This window comes from Cataglyphis hispanica, chromosome 3 (genome assembly GCF_021464435.1).
Source record: "Cataglyphis hispanica isolate Lineage 1 chromosome 3, ULB_Chis1_1.0, whole genome shotgun sequence".
Classification (NCBI taxonomy): Eukaryota; Metazoa; Arthropoda; class Insecta; order Hymenoptera; family Formicidae; genus Cataglyphis; species Cataglyphis hispanica.
The window spans coordinates 11,730,634-11,747,150 of record NC_065956.1 but is presented as its reverse complement, the minus strand read 5'-3'; the positions used below and the strand labels follow the sequence as shown (position 1 = coordinate 11,747,150).

Here is a 16,517-nt window from a genome sequence, read left to right as displayed (position 1 = left end):
CCTGTGCTAATATTAGATTATAATACCTTTTAAGTTCATAAATTTAAAACCACATTCATATTATATGCAATTTTATATTTCATATTCTTTATATCTTCATGCAATAAATATATCAGCTATTTAACATAAATAGTTACATTTAATGTTAAATGCAACATGATGAATAGTAACCAATGATTTGTATGCCAGTTTTTACTCTGCATTACGATTTATACGAGAAATTGTAATTTATTAATTTCAGAATTTTATTCTTACAGGCGACGGTGTACAGAAGTGGCTACAACAGGTTCACACCGTATTAAGTGGCTCATTTAATACGATGTGGGGAGCCCGAGAGCTTTCCAAGTTATACACCACGTTATACTCAGCAAAACATGACCAGACACAAGTCGACACAATCATCACCGTCATTTTGCCATCATCGAGATCACCTTCGAAGCATTGGACCGGGAACCTCCACGCATAACGACTCGTCGATTTTATTTCCCGCTCTTTCCCTTCATCAATTTTGCGATGCATGATTGTGAAAGATGAACGGGGACTATCACTGACTTTTTAAACCGAAACCGATCAAAGCGAAATTATTGTCAATGATACAAAGCGCCGTCTATATTAAATCTTGAAATTGTATTGTACTTTGGACACTTATAAGCGACAGCTAAAATAAATAGACGAGAAAAATCAATCTGTAAATGCAACGGTGGTGTCGAGGCCGGCGCATCGAAATGTCGTGTCGTGTTCGGCGAAAAGTCGCCTCTAATCAATCCCCTGCCAGCAACCATTCGCACGCGAAAACAATGAAACCTGCTCGTTCTTATTTCCATTTAATCAATTCGTATTTGGGGAAATTAATGTATAATACAAAATTGGAATAAGATTAATATACTTATTGTATTTTCGAATTTCGCTATAAAATTATTTTCGATAATAACACTATGAACATTTTTGCCACATGCTTATGTGTTAAAGACAATATTTAATATTTCAATGTTTTAATTAATATAAAATTGTGAAAAAGATTTTTGGCTTGCTAAACGGAACGTAAAGTGAAAAAATAATCTCTTTTTATCTCTGTTTATAGTTTCTGTAAAATACACCAATAATATTATGTTGTCATACATCGATATGATGCATATCTTTCATGCATATTTTCTCATTTATTGGACTAGTTGTAATATAGCTGCGCACATATGTTGTAATTATTTTTATTTAAATCAATATTGCTATATGGTTTGTATATATACATATTTATAAAGTTTAAATTAATGCTAAACAAAAATCACAGAATATTTCGCACAAATATCTTAGAATGATACGATTCTTATGCACTTGATTCACTTAGATGAGATAAACAATAATTTTATAAGTAAGTCAGTTTGTTTCATGCATAGATAAAATTATATACATTCTAATATTCATAGATATATATTAATAACATTAATGAAATTAAGATGAACAAATGCGAATAACTACCGAATTGGATAATTATTATGAAATGAGTGTAACTTTGTGTAATTTTTTTGCGATATAGACGCGCATAAATGGCAGGATGGCATTTTCTGCAAAATGGCAGCGAAACATTGACGACTTCAGCCGATGCGAACCGGCACACGGTGATCCAAAAAAAGAGATCCTTAGGTAGCTAGTTAAAAAGAAAAAAGAAAAAAAAACGACCTCTAGAAAGAAACAAAGGCATTGATGTGACCGGTAGGGTTTCTATGCCAAATATGTGTGTATGCGCTTTTGCGCGCGTGTGTATGCATAGTTTGTGAATTAAACTCTGTTCTCAGTAAACTAGGGAATAGCGGATAGAGATGAAATAAGACAGAGAGAAAAAAAACCGCTTAGACCTCTAAAACAAAATGCCGAGTTTTAATTGCGCACAGGGTCTAGTCAAATCAATTTCATTTAATTTCACGCAAAGCTTCGATTCTTATTTTCTGAAATTCATTCAACATGTCGACCTTTTCAATTCTCATTTCACGCATTTGTTCGCTCCATTTGCGGATTATTCGAGATATAAAATACAACTCAATAAAAACTTTAAAACTATCTTGCATCTAATCTCTATCATTTTTTAAATTCTCTAGAAACGCTGAATATAACAACTTAACGCACGAGTATCTTAACAAGCAATCAAAAGATTAAAATATTTATTTTGTCAAAAAAAGACTGCAAGATCATTTTTTCAATTCTTTAGTTTTTTCAAATTAAAATTTGAGACTTCCGGAAACTGTAGAAACCGAATATTTAATTTTATAATATTAATCATCGAAGAGAAACTTGGCACAACCATTTTTACTGTGGCCTTTTTCCGCGCGCTGAGAAGCAATCCGAGCAAATTATACATTGGAGCGGCGAATGTATTTAGCGATTATACTTAGTAACATCTTTTCTCTTTTTTCTTCGAAATTTGATTCCGACATGAATTCATCATGCAACCAAATTGAAGCGTATTGTACCACTTATTTATTCCTTAATTAAACGACTGAACGGACATGACAACTTTTTTTTTAAACATTAAGCAGAGTCCACGTTGTAACTGGTAGGAAACTCAACGCCTATGGACAAAAGCACAGTAATAGATAGAAATAGGATCCGTAGAATGCGTCTCATGACGTAATCAATCATATAATGGAACTGTAAAAGACCGAACGAACGATCATAACAAATATTATGAAGAAATATTAATTATTATTTTATTAAAATTATATATACATATATATGTTTTTACATATAAAATAAAAATCACACTTCATAAAATTTTTATGTATATAAAATTATATATTACTGGATATATAACTGGATAATTACATTAATAATTAGAATAATAAAATGTCTTTATGAATGCTAATGCGTTCGTTTATAATTGTTTGTATTCGTTCATTTGGTCTTTAGATGCTTCAATCTGTGAAGATCCGCGATGCTAAGTCAGACTTCTTTTATAACCGATAATAAACAAATATTACGCGAACACATATTTCTTTAACATGACGTGGTATATTCAGCACAGTTGTTTGGTTTCTCGATGTCGAAGAAATGCACGCGTGCGTGTGTATAAAACGTCTTCTCTCGTCACGAAAAATGATTACAGACAGACAGTCCAGATTAATGCCAATCTAGTTGTAGCGAAATGCGTTAAATAATTGAAAACGCCGAACAGATATTTCGTATTGAATGTTTTTTTTTCTTTTTTTTCCTTCTTTTTTCTTCTAATTTTGGAAAATGCGACTTGTGACCAACATTATGCATCTTGATATTGAATGTTAGATATAATACTGTATTATTTTTTTTTTTTTTTTACATTTGAGCTGTTTATTTTATAGAAATTATTTGCTGAAACGCACACATAACTTTTCGTATAATCTTTTATGTATCCATCTTTCGTTTTTTTTTTAAGATTGTTAATTTATTTAAAAATGATTGTCTTTAGGACTGCTATCAATTTCGTTTTCTTTTCGGACCGGTGTTCTCAATTATCAGCTTTCTTTTTTTCTCGTGACACTCAAAATATCTGCTTCCTGATCGAGTCGTATGCTATACAGAAAGTAAAAGATACTCTATTTAGGAGTAATGCGAGAGGGAAAATGTACGCACACTGAGTCGAATGAGTGATATCTCTGTTAAATTAATAGTTAAGTGAAGATTTATCGTATATTATACGTAAGAATAAGATATGTTGCGCTATAATATGTTGCATATGAAAAGAATGGGGGATGTGAACAAATGCGAAGAATGAAAAGAGAATAAAAGGTAAAGAAAGACGAAAAAAGGGGGAAAACGAGGACATAAGAAATAGCCAAATACAACAAAGATGTTTTAGAAAGTACGGAATGTAGTTTGGCCGTCGTTATACGTTTTAATCTAATCTTCAATTAGAATTAGGCTAAGCTCGAACACTCGAGGAATGCTCGAGGCATGACGACAATTCTTTTTTTTCTCTCGCGAGCGTCATGTACATGTATCTAGATCAACTAGATTTATCGAGCACAAAGACCGTGAAGGAAAATCGTGCCGAGAAACGTACACTTCTAGAAACTTATTAAGTAAACAAAAGAAACTACACACTCAAACATACTCATGATTCTTGTAACGTTAAATTAATAAACGTAGATTATAATTAATTAATTACGCAGTAAATACGTAAAACCGAACACGGATTTTGTCGAACGAAAAAAAAAACGTGTGCTTATTTTATGTGAACGATGAAACGTTTGATTACGGTTGATATTCGGAGAAAAGAAGAATCTCTCTGCTGAGAATTATAAACCGTCAGTTTCTCACATGTATACATTCTTCCGTGTGAAAGACAGCACAAGGAAACGTACCGAGTAGGAGAAAGATCGAAGAGAATGTTTTTGAAAAAAAGAAATTTTCGCAGTTGTATCCTGCACGAGTAAAAATATGATACGAGCATGAAAGATATTCTGCGAGATTTGTCTCCCTGTGTATATTGTACACTGTAATTACAATTTATACTTATTCGTAATCGATACCTTTATCGGTATGCTATTATTATTAGTGGCTAGCGTAATAAGTCAAGCTCAAATTAGCGAGACGGGAGAACTACGCGAGACATTTCCTTTTCGCGGGTTCGTCGCGTCCTATCCTCATTACAGATGCACAATTTACTTTCTTCGATTTTCCTCTCTTCTTTATACGCATTATTGTTGCGACAGGCCTATCGTACAAGATGTTCATAGAATCATAGAAGTTCATAGAGGCTACATCAGCTCTCTTCTCCCCTTTCCTTCTCAAGTCTATATAGTTTTCATTTCTCCCTTTATTATTAGAATGAGAGAATATCATTAGTGGATTTCTGAAATGATAATGAAATTTCTTTTATATTTTTCCATCGGAAGAAAAAAGAAAACAAAACTTTCGAGACTTATTGGGAAACTTTTTCGACTATCGAAAGCACCGTTGTCTACTAAAGAATACGACACACATATCTAGATTATAATATAATTTACAAGAAAGTTCAATATATATAGCTTCTGCCGAATTTCTACACATTTACGTATTTTTATGTCTCACAACACACTGTATTCTGTCATTTCGGTCTCTCTGACTTTCGCCAAGCACATACATCTCCTCTGGATCGAAGAACTTGTTTCCAAATCATCTTATATCCATATTTCGAATCGTAATATTTAAAACGTTTAGTAATATATGAATCTTAACATGATTTAGAGATTTTTTCGATGCTGGCGAGCTTACAATGGATGTAAGCGAAATTACGAGAAACTGTAAATCCATCACTGATTTTTTAATTGATTTATCCTTCCAGATAACGACGAGATTCAGAGCTAGTGATAGATTTTTTGCGCATTGTAAAATAATTCAATGATACGCACCATAAGTTATACGTATAATTATTAATTAACGATAAATACCGTAAAGGAATTTTTAAATGAAATCTAGATGAATACATGACTACGTAATGACACATCTTACAAGCAACATATCCTAGGTATTTGAGCAGGGTGCTGTCGGAGGATCTTTCTGGCGATCGTTATCCGCCACAAAAAAGAGCATATATAATCTTCGCGACTGATGTCCCAAAATGAAACTGTCTCGAACCGGTCCGCATCATCGACAGCGCCGTGCCGTTTTTTTCGAATTGCAAATAGAAAAAAAAGAAAAATTAATGAGAGATGTTCCATGACATTAGGGCGTTATTATTAATGATATTTCTAGTGACGCGTGTGCGTGTGTAAAGTTCAATGTATCTGTACGTGTGAAATTATGCTTGCGTTGATGTGTGATGAATGAGGAACTCGTACCCTTCTCCATGGATTGGTGAAATCAAGAGCACGAATTAATTATCGTTAGTAAGGTAGCACAAAGACAATGTAACAAATGAGGAAAAATGTCCGATGATATTTGACTCACTGAGAAAACTAAAACAGCTAATCGCCATCTGTTTTTTCGCTTCTCTCGCAAATGTAAAAAAGAAATACGCAAAGAGAGGGAAACGCTATTCGGGGATACCTCTGTATCTCTTTGCAAACTTCCTCCTCTCATATGCATAAGCGATTTTATGCTACCAAGAGTTCATAATAGTGAACTCGTAGGAAATGATTGAAAATCAATAAAAGAGTAAAAAGAAAAAGGTATAAAAGAAAGAGAGAGAAAGAGAATAAGAATATCTGATCATCTCGATGAACTTTATTTGCAAAATATTGATAGGAATATAAGATGTGACTCGTGACACCTTTATCATTGTCTGATTTGATGATATTTTGTAAGTCTGGACCAGTTGTTAGGTTCTATTAATCCCATAGCGACTTCTTATGGCGTATTTTCTCTGTATATTGTCAATGTTTATTATTAAATATTTTTCAATAAATTATCGTGGTTTTTCATTTGTTGCTTTTATACCTATATATCTACGTGATGAAAAGAGAGAGAAGAAGATTTAATATTCAGAATCTAATTAAAAGCTATCGCTTAACGGTGGAAGTAATTTATCATGTGCCTTGAACGCAAAATTTTATGTCTTAAACATTCATGGTGTGAAGATATCTAACATCACGCGAAATGAGAATAGAATAGAAACATATTAAAAATAATATAAAATAAATGTCGCAGACAGGATTCTCGCGCGTGTTTAGCACATGTAATAGTTTTTAAAGCGGAAGAAATTGATGGCACAAGGAATTTATGAATAATAAACTAATCAACGTGCTGGTGACGATGTTCTCTCACAGAAACCGCACGGAATGCTTTTAAGATAATAATAAAAATAAAAATCTAATAAATAATATACATAACATACAGAAAAATAGGTGATTAGAACCAAGCTCAAAAAAACAGAACGCAAATCCTTCATAAAAAATACTTTAAGTAAATATTCCGGTTTTTTTCCGGATGACTAATTGTAATTGTAAGATTATATTTATAACTCATATGAAGCTTTTTGGTAAGTGAAAACATAATTTGATAAAGATTATGGAAAATTATTTAATACGATTTCAACATAATATAATATAACATATAATATAGCTTGTCGACACGATAGCGTCGCACCGAATTAATGACGTACGAAGGTTATCAGGAAATGGTCACCTGCATTAGAGCACATGCAGTACAAAAAACGGGGACTGGATAGATTTCTTTCGACTGTTCCTGAGGATTGATGAATAGAACAAAGTTTTGTACAAGAGAATCTAAAAAACGACAAAGCAGATGAAGAAGTGGATAAATTTAATCTTAGTTCTAGACCGTCTTTATTAATATTTATTACGTTTATATTTTATCTGTTTCTATGACATTTATTTCCTCTGAGATAAAAAGCATGTTTATTTAATCGTTTTAATAATTTCTTGAAATTAATTATCACATATGAAATATTGGAATATTTTGACTGTTTTGTGATGATTTTATATTAGATGTAATAAATGGATAGTTGCCAATAGTTTTTATTTTTTGATGTTAATGGACGTTAAATATATTAAAACAACTTGTACTACTTAAAAATGAATACTAAGTGTAATATTATAAATAGTTAAACGACGTTATCTTGAGGTTTTCAGACGTTAAACGACGTTATCTTGAAGTTTTCAGACTTAAAACGACGTTATCTTGAGATTCTAAGTTGTTAAACGACGTTATCATGAGGTTTTCAGTCGTTAAACGACGTTATCATGAGGTTTTCGAACGTTAAACGACGTTATCTTGAGATTTTCAAACGTTACACGACGTTATCTTGAGATATTCAGACGTTAAACGACGTTATCATTAGCTTTTCAGATGTTAAACGACGTTATCTTGAAGTTTTCAGACGTTAAATGACGTTATCATGAGGTTTTCAGAAGTTAAACGACGTTTCTCGTTATAAAACGACGCATTACTTTCGTTAAACGACGTTATATAACGAAAAACGTATGTAATACTAAGTTATTTAACGAAAAACGTCGTTTAACGAAAATAATACGTCGTTATATAACGAGAAACGTGCGTAATACAAAGCTGTTTAACGAAGAACGTCGTTTAACGAAAGTAATACGTCGTTATATAACGAGAAACGTATGTAATACAAAGCTGTTTAACGAAGAACGTCGTTTAACGAAAGTAATACGTTGTTATATAACGAGAAACGTATGTAATGCAAAGCTATTTAACGAAGAACGTCGTTTAACGAAAGTAATACGTCGTTATATAACGAGAAACGTTTGTAATACATAGCTATTTAACGAAGAACGTCGTTTAACGTAAGTAATACGTCGTTATATAACGAGAAACGTATGTAATATATAGCTATTTAATCGAAAAATGTCGTTTAACGTAAGTAATACGTCGTTATATAACCAGAAACGTATGTAATACATAGCTATTTAATCGAGAAACGTCGTTTAACGTAAGTAATACATCGTTATATAAAGAGAAACGTCATTACTTTCGTTAAACGACGTTCTTCGATTAAATAGCTATGTATTACATACGTTTTTTGTAATATAACGACGTATTACTTTTGTTAAACGACGTTTTTCGTTAAATAACTTTGTATTACATACGTTTTTCGTTATATAACGACGTATTACTTTCGTTAAACGACGTTTTTCGTTAAGTAACTTTGTACTACATACGTTTCTCGTAATATAACGACGTTATTACTTTCGTTAAATAACGACGTTTTTCATTATATAACGACGTATTACATACATTTTTTGTTATATAACGACGTATTATTTTCTTTAAACGACGTTTTTCGTTAACAGAAGTCGACAGAAGTTCTTGGCAAATTTGCGCGCTTTTATCATTTTCATAACGTTGATTTTTGTGCAAATAATACATTCGATATTTTCGTTGGTGAGGGTTTGGGGCGATATGGTGGCAATAATAGATAATTTGCAAATCACGTTACCTTTTTCGATCTGTGCGACAAAAATCATCATCATGTGGCTTCGTAAAGAATGTAAAGATTAATATTGCGAATAGCTAATATGTTTAAATTTCCTTCTTCTCAAAGAAATTTAAATAATTTTTTTTTATTTCCGCTTTTACTTTGAAATATAATATATTACTTTGTCATTTATTTCCCGAAATAATTTTGCAACAATTTTAATGAAAATATGTGTATCAATATAGCTGAATATAAAGTAAAAGAAATTTTGATCTCGTTATTTTTTGTCCTATAAAATGATTTATATCCTTATTAATTCGCCGATTCATAACAATAACAATGTAACTCGCGCGAGCTCTGCATTTTGACCCCTTTCAAGATCTCGAATCAATCGTAAGCATGTTGGTGGCCGATTGGTTTAAAACGAAGACGGAGGAGGAACGCGACATCATGATAAGAAAGTCGAGAATTGCAAGAACGCTCATCATATTCGGCTGCATCATGATGATCTTAGCGATATTTATTCTCATCATCCCGCCGTGTTTCGGTTACTACATGAGATACCTGACAAATATAACGGATCCGGAAAAACCGTTGTTATTGCAAACGTATTATTTGCGAGACATGTCGGTGAGCCCGTATTTCGAGATCGCGTTCGTCGCTCAAGCTATGGCCATCATACTGGGTGCGTTCACTTACACAGGTATCGATAATTTTCTGGGACTGCTCGTCTTTCATATCTGCGCCCAAATGGAGATCCTCAGAAACCGATTGCTTAATATAAATGGATTTAAAATTTCAACGTTGGATTGTCGATGAGTGTCCGGAATTACATACGTCTTATCAGGTTGCAAATTGAATTCTCTTATTTACTATTATCACCGACGCAAATCGGATTGTTTTTTAATCTCCTCGACTTAAAAAGCATTTTGCTATCTCATTTCTGATTATTATATAATGGACAAAAAAATCGAGTTATTCAGGCTAATTTAAAGTTAGCCAATTTATTAATTTATTTGTATCATGTATTTTAATTTCCAAATGCGGGAACTATGATAATCTTTTCTGATAAGCAAACCTTATTAAAAGTGCATATAATTTAGAAAAAAATTTACAATGAAATTAAAGCCTTGATAATATACATCCGCACTAGATACATTCTGATCAGAGGTACAAAAGTTATATAGATAATCTATGACTAGAATCAAGTAGCTGATACTTTACGGTATGCTATAATACTCCATAGGTCCGTCGATATTATTGACAAAACATTCAATTTAATGCTCCTGGCATTGTTAGTGTATTTCGGTATATTGTTTTGTCTTCAAGGCTTTCTGATCATTAGTGTAAGTTTACAAGAGAGAGAGAGAGAGAAAGGAGACTTATTATTTTGATAAATAAAATCAGAAATTAAAATATCTATTAGTGCACAATATTTCGCACAGTATAATAAATATTTATCACCAAGCTACAAAATTCTTTTTCACTCTCTATTTCCTTATATATTTAATTGTAAAAGTTGTAAAAAATGTAATTACACACATAAAAAAGTAATTACGCATGCAAACATTATGTTAACGTACATAGATGATTGATGATGGTGACACCGTTTCCTTCATGCGAATATGTTGGCTCGTATCAGTACTCATTAATACTTTCGTTCATATGTGCGTTTATTGCGTGGTCGGTGAAATTCTCATTGAAAAAGTAAGTATCATTTTTCAATTATGAGAAAGATTTTTCTTATTGTTTAATTTTATCCATACATTGTATATATATATATATATATATATATATATATATATATATATATTTATATCCACGATTATTTTTTTATAAACAATATTAGCACTTAATCTACTACGGCGTTTTAGACCAGCAGTTAACGCATAATAATGATAGCGTGAATTTTATCTTTGCGTATATGAGAGAGATCTTAATATACATTTATTTAGATAATAATAATATGTATGCAGTGTGCGGCTTATGAATATGCATGGTATACGCTAAAACCGAATGAGGCTAGAAGCCTGATGCTGATAATGATTCGCGCTGAAAGGCCTCTCTATATTACCGCTGGAAAAATATTTCCATTATCCTTGTTTTGTAGCGTAAGATAGCCTGTTATCCTTACTTAATTATTTACATAATTTTCTGTATAATATTAGATTAGATAATATTAAAAAAAAATATCTTATAAATATCTTATAAATACTTATTTCTATCACTAACAATAAGTCTCTCTTATGTATATTTTGCTTCCAGTTAATCAAGACGTCAGCTGGTTATATATCCGTACTGCTTGCTAATCGATGATACTTGAACATTGATTTGAACAATTTTCGATAGAATCTCTTTCGTTAAAGCAATAAAAATACACCTTCAAACAGCGTTTAATTAATGAGTCAAACTGATTAATTCGTGTCTTCATGTGAAAAAGTGATAATACTAGTTTGAACAAAAGAAATATTCTTATATGTATCAGTTGTAATAAATAATCATATTTGCATTAAGAGTATTTTAAATTTTATCAAAATTGCTTCATATATCATTCAAGCTTAATTGATTTAAAATTTCGATAAATTGTAGAGAGACGTACGTTTAAAATGTTTTAAATTAATAATATTATATTTGTACATATGCTGGAATAATAAATTGTACACATAGCTCACAGACATACTTAAAATAGCAGTTTACATTTAAAAATTGTTATTCAAATTATTATTTTTTATTACACTCACATCAATTGCACTTTAAACTCTCGCACACATACATTTGTCTCTTGATGTAGATATATATACAAAAAATTTTCTCTTTATCTTTCATTGAAATATATTAAATGAAATATATTAAATATATTAAATGCATCACACGTTTTCTTTTGCATGTATATTCGTCCTACTTTGTTAATTCTTACAATGATCTTAGTTAGCACAATTCTCATCTTGCCGCTTTGATATAATAAACTATCACTAAATGTATCGCTCGTAAAACATTGCGATCTCGATATTAATTTTTTTTATTTTTAAAGTTTGCTTAATAGTAGCAAAGACGCGTTAAGTTTCAGAAAATTCAAATTATTAAAAAAAAAGTAAGTTCAGCGAGAAAAGACGTGGGAAGATAAATTAGTAATAAACGTCGAGAAAATTGGAGGCCGTTGCACCCATTTAAATATTTATAGACTATTAAGCGATATTGTGTATAGGAGGGCTATACGAATTCAATTCTCCGAATTAGGCATAAAAGAGACACGGCGGACATTGGTATATTTGAAATATTTATGCACATGCTCGTACACTTCAGCATGTTTGCACCTCAGCATGTGAACTTCAAAACTTTTGCCGTGGGCATGCGTAATTGCTGCGTTCTGAAAGGTGAGGGAGAAATGCTAAATTCATAAAAAATTATCAGTCTACGTGTAGCCTCGGACATGGACGATTCTAAGTCATTAGCATTCACAGGTCTTTATAGTCTTATTGTTATCAATAAGCTCTGTAAATTGTATAGTTTAAACGCAAAGATACATTTTGTGTAAATCGTTTGAAATTCGAGACTCACATGGGAATCTGTATAATAATTTTATTATACATCATAGTTTATTAGACGTCGTTTTATTATAAAAAGTTGGTGAGATTTCATGATGAACTGTACTATACATACGGATGATTCAAGACGTGTTATTTTCTCGGCAACATCGTAGAATGAACAAAAGATTTTGTTTAAAAATTAAGCGATGAAAATATTTAAGCTAATTACTTCCTTACGTCTTATTATTGTTTGTATGGGAAAGTTTATTGTGAAATTTCAGAATTCTTTCTTAAATTATCATCAATTATTCGGGCAATTAAAGATTCCAAAAAAAAAAATTGTTGAAAATAACACGCGATTTAATGAAAAAATAAAATAGAATTCACGTAGATTTAGATTGGGCGATTGGAATAAATCGGATTTCTCTGAAGATTCTTGGTCTCTGGCCGGACGATAAGTTAAATCGTCGACAAAAATTTTTGGCAAATCTACGCGCTTTTATTATCTTTATCACGATGTTTACCACATCGGTTATACCCGGAATATTAGCATTGTTTAGGGTTTGGGGTAACATGCTAGCGATGGCAGATAATCTGCAGATCGCTCTACCATTTTCGGTAACTGTCCTGAAATTTGTTATTATGTGGTTCCGCAAAAAAGGTAAGTCGACGTGAATATTACCGTATATTTTATCGATACTTTTATTTTATCTATGTCTTAAGATGTATATTGCAATTTCATCTATAAATTTTGAAATTTCTTCTCCAAAGATCTTGTACCCATCATAAACATGATCGTGGACGATTGGATCAAGACGAAGACTATGCAAGAACGAGATACCATGATAAAGCAAGCGAAAATTGCCAAAGCTATCGTTATGTTCGGATGTATCATGATGACTTTTGCATCCATCGCCCTCATCATTCCTCCTTGCTTTGGATACTCGATACGATATCTGACGAATCTTACAGATGGTCCAAAACCATTGCTATTGCAAACATATTATTTGCGAGATATGACAGAGAGCCCATATTACGAAATCGCATTCGTCGCTCAAGCCATATCGATCATAATGGCCGCGATTTCTTATACGGGCATCGATAATTTCTTGGGTCTGCTTGTATTTCATATCTGTGCTCAACTGGATATTCTCAAAGTGCGATTGCTCAATTTGAACGATTTCAAAAACTTCAGCACTGGATTATCCTTCAATATTGAGGATCACCTACGTCTCATTAGGTTGTTTTAAATTCTTTCGGTTTCATAAAAGCTTCGTGATTTATGTATGTGTGTACATTTATGTGTGTGTAAAGATTTATTGTGCTGATGTATTTCTTTTATATATAATATCTAAATAATTTTAAAAAATTTGAACGTAACCATTCAGGATTCTCAAATGATATTTTATTAACACATTACTTATATCATCAACTACAAATGCATTTATTTGTAAATAAACAAATTATATATTATGCGCATTTTTTGCATTAAACGATACGGCTTCAGGCAATATATTTCATTATTTATTTTACATTAACATAAATATATTATATTTTCTATTACATTTTCATGTAATACTTACACATGACAATTAATGTTTTTAAAAAATTGTAACGTAAGGAGATATATTATTTCTTTTATTTCACTAATAAAACTGTTCGATGTTACAGTATGTGATATCTTATATCGTAGGTCCGTTGATGTCATCGACAACACATTCAACTTGATGCTTCTGGCATTATTAGTGTATTTCGCTATGTTATTTTGCGTTCAAGGATTTCTATTAGTTACCGTAAGTTGCCGAAAAGGAGGAGAGCTATCCTTTTGAACATTGTAATCTCAGGTAGTATAAAATATCCATCACCACAATTTTGTGTTTTCCAATGGAAACGAAAACGACATGAAACGACTATTGGTCATGACTCTTGATCATGACACTCTCAAGTCTCCGCGTAAATTACCGACACATTTCTAAAAAAAAAAAGTTAGATTATTAAAATAAATTTGACGAACAAAAACGCGTCGAAAAATAGGGCAAAAAATCACAAGTGCATTTTTATTATTAATGCGTGTCTATAGATCATTGACGGAGTTAGCGGTGATGTTTCCTTTATACGAATATGTTGGCTCATTTCGATTCTCATCAATACATTTGTTCACATGTGCCTATACTGCGTGGTCGGAGAGATTCTTATAGCCAAAGTAAGTACATGTCGTTAGTACAAGTAATTAGTAAACATCGATATAATAATAATATAACGGAATTACATATTGTTTTTTTTGCTTGTTGAAGCCAAAAAATTTTAAAAGATTTTGTAATTGTTAACATTTACAGGCCGAAGGAGTGTATTATGCGGCGTACAACTATACATGGTACTTATTAAAACCGAATGAAGCAAAAAGCCTGTTGCTGATAATGATTCGTTCTGAAAGACCTCTTCTCATCACTGCGGGCAAAATATTTCCCATGACATTATCCATGTTTTGCAATGTAAGACATCCGTCTTTTATTTAAATGTAAACGTAGCTTTTATTCAATGAGAATTATTTTTTTTGTCTTCCCTTTCTTTTAATTTATAATTATTTATCATTGTTATCATTGTACATATATATTCATATACGTAACGTTTTCAGTTAGTCAAAACGTCAGCTGGTTACATATCCGTTCTGCTCGCTAATCGATAATTCTCTGGCATTGATCACAAATTTAGATAGCAAGTAATTCTAAATAATAAGAGAAATTATTTAAATAATCATGTCTCTATCTTTATTTGATGATTTACATTTATGTGATGATTTAGAATATTTTAGAATGCGATAATGTATTCTATTATAAACGAAAAATAATATATATTTACATGTATACCAATAACAATAAAACAATCATAATTGTGATGAAAATGTTTTTTGATAATATACGACATGCTCAAAGATGTTTTGCGTTGACAGTACATGTATATGTATAGAGATGATATATATATATTGTATAATGTTTATATTTATAATAATCCTTAAACTTATACAAAAGATATTTTACTACAATGTAATGTATATATATGATTTAATTATAATTTTGAAATGTATATAAATTTTTATTATTTTTAAATATGTAAAAACACATATTGTATTGATATGTACATACCAATTATTTCTCTCGATCCCTTCATCTTCTGTGTGTGTGATTTGTGGTGAAAAGTAATCAAATTTGAAGCAAGAGAGAGTTTATAATTTCAAACCATGAATAATAATCTCACAGTGTAATACACAGTTTCATCAATTGTGCAGTTTGTGTGATGATTTTCTGTGCATATAGTGCGTATATATAATGCATTTGCATATAATGATATAAATGCATTTTTTAACGTGTTTCGATATGGATCATCAATATTGATAGTATTAAGAAATCATTCATATTTTCATGCATATATACCGATTGGGATAATACAAAAATCTATTGGAGACATCTGGAATCTGAAGACAATTTATTTCTCTTACATCGCTTACATTAATCATATAAAATCACGTGATCTTACAGACTACAACTTCTATATATTTCTATGCTACTAGTGCTTCTAGTAGCTATGCTTTTATGCTAATAATATTATAATAATATAATTTTACTTTAGTAATATAGGATACGCTACAGCGTATAATAGTAATATAGGATACGCTGTAGCGTATCCTATATTAATAATAATTTATTGAAATATTAATTATTTTAAGCGTTGCTATAATTTAGATTTATATTTGTGTGTTGTAGGCAACGTATCCTCAAGACCAAATCTTTGCTGTTGCGCATCAGTGCCGGTGAGTGATAAGTTTTATTTTATTTTGAGGTGACGGATCCGTAGATATTGTAGATGTAAATGTAGATTGTAGATTGTAAATAGATTCGTTGCCTTAAAATGGATGAGCTAGAATAGATTAATTAACTGAAATAACTTTTAATAGACTTTTTAAATATACATTGAAACATATTAGAAATATAATTTATATTAATATAATATAATATATAGGATACGCTGTAGCGTACCCTATATTACTATTATATGTAAATATTATTATATTATTATTATAAATATTAAATCTTAAATATTATTATTAATTTTATAATTTTATTTAATTTAATTTTATTAAGATT

The 16,517-nt window shown here is 31.0% G+C and overlaps 3 protein-coding genes across 11 annotated transcripts in view; all 3 read left to right on the top strand.

Annotated features, from left to right (window-relative positions):
* Nucleotides 1-6,352, top strand: part of LOC126859263 (RNA binding protein fox-1 homolog 2) — a 250,378-nt gene extending 244,026 nt beyond the window's left edge. For all 9 annotated transcript variants that reach the window (XM_050610362.1, XM_050610366.1, XM_050610361.1 and 6 more), the window contains one exon: nt 258-6,352. In XM_050610362.1, coding sequence (XP_050466319.1) covers nt 258-302 — 45 coding nt within the window. In that variant the 3' untranslated portion in view covers nt 303-6,352. The remainder of the gene's footprint in view (nt 1-257) is intronic.
* On the top strand, nt 1,550-11,164 carry LOC126859426 (odorant receptor 43a-like). The gene is given in 8 exon segments (XM_050610703.1): nt 1,550-1,638; nt 8,724-8,920; nt 9,228-9,638; nt 9,641-9,695; nt 10,095-10,194; nt 10,436-10,555; nt 10,825-10,959; nt 11,114-11,164. Coding segments are annotated over 8 exon segments (1,158 nt in total).
* A 1,114-nt stretch (nt 11,165-12,278) lies between these two features.
* Nucleotides 12,279-15,061, top strand: LOC126859272 (odorant receptor 30a-like). Its single transcript, XM_050610388.1, has 7 exons — nt 12,279-12,309; nt 12,767-13,036; nt 13,147-13,615; nt 14,069-14,168; nt 14,456-14,578; nt 14,712-14,867; nt 15,011-15,061. The coding sequence occupies exons 1-7, from the start codon at nt 12,279-12,281 to the stop codon at nt 15,059-15,061; spliced, it is 1,200 nt and encodes a 399-aa protein (XP_050466345.1).
* The last annotated feature ends 1,456 nt before the right edge of the window (nt 15,062-16,517 follow it).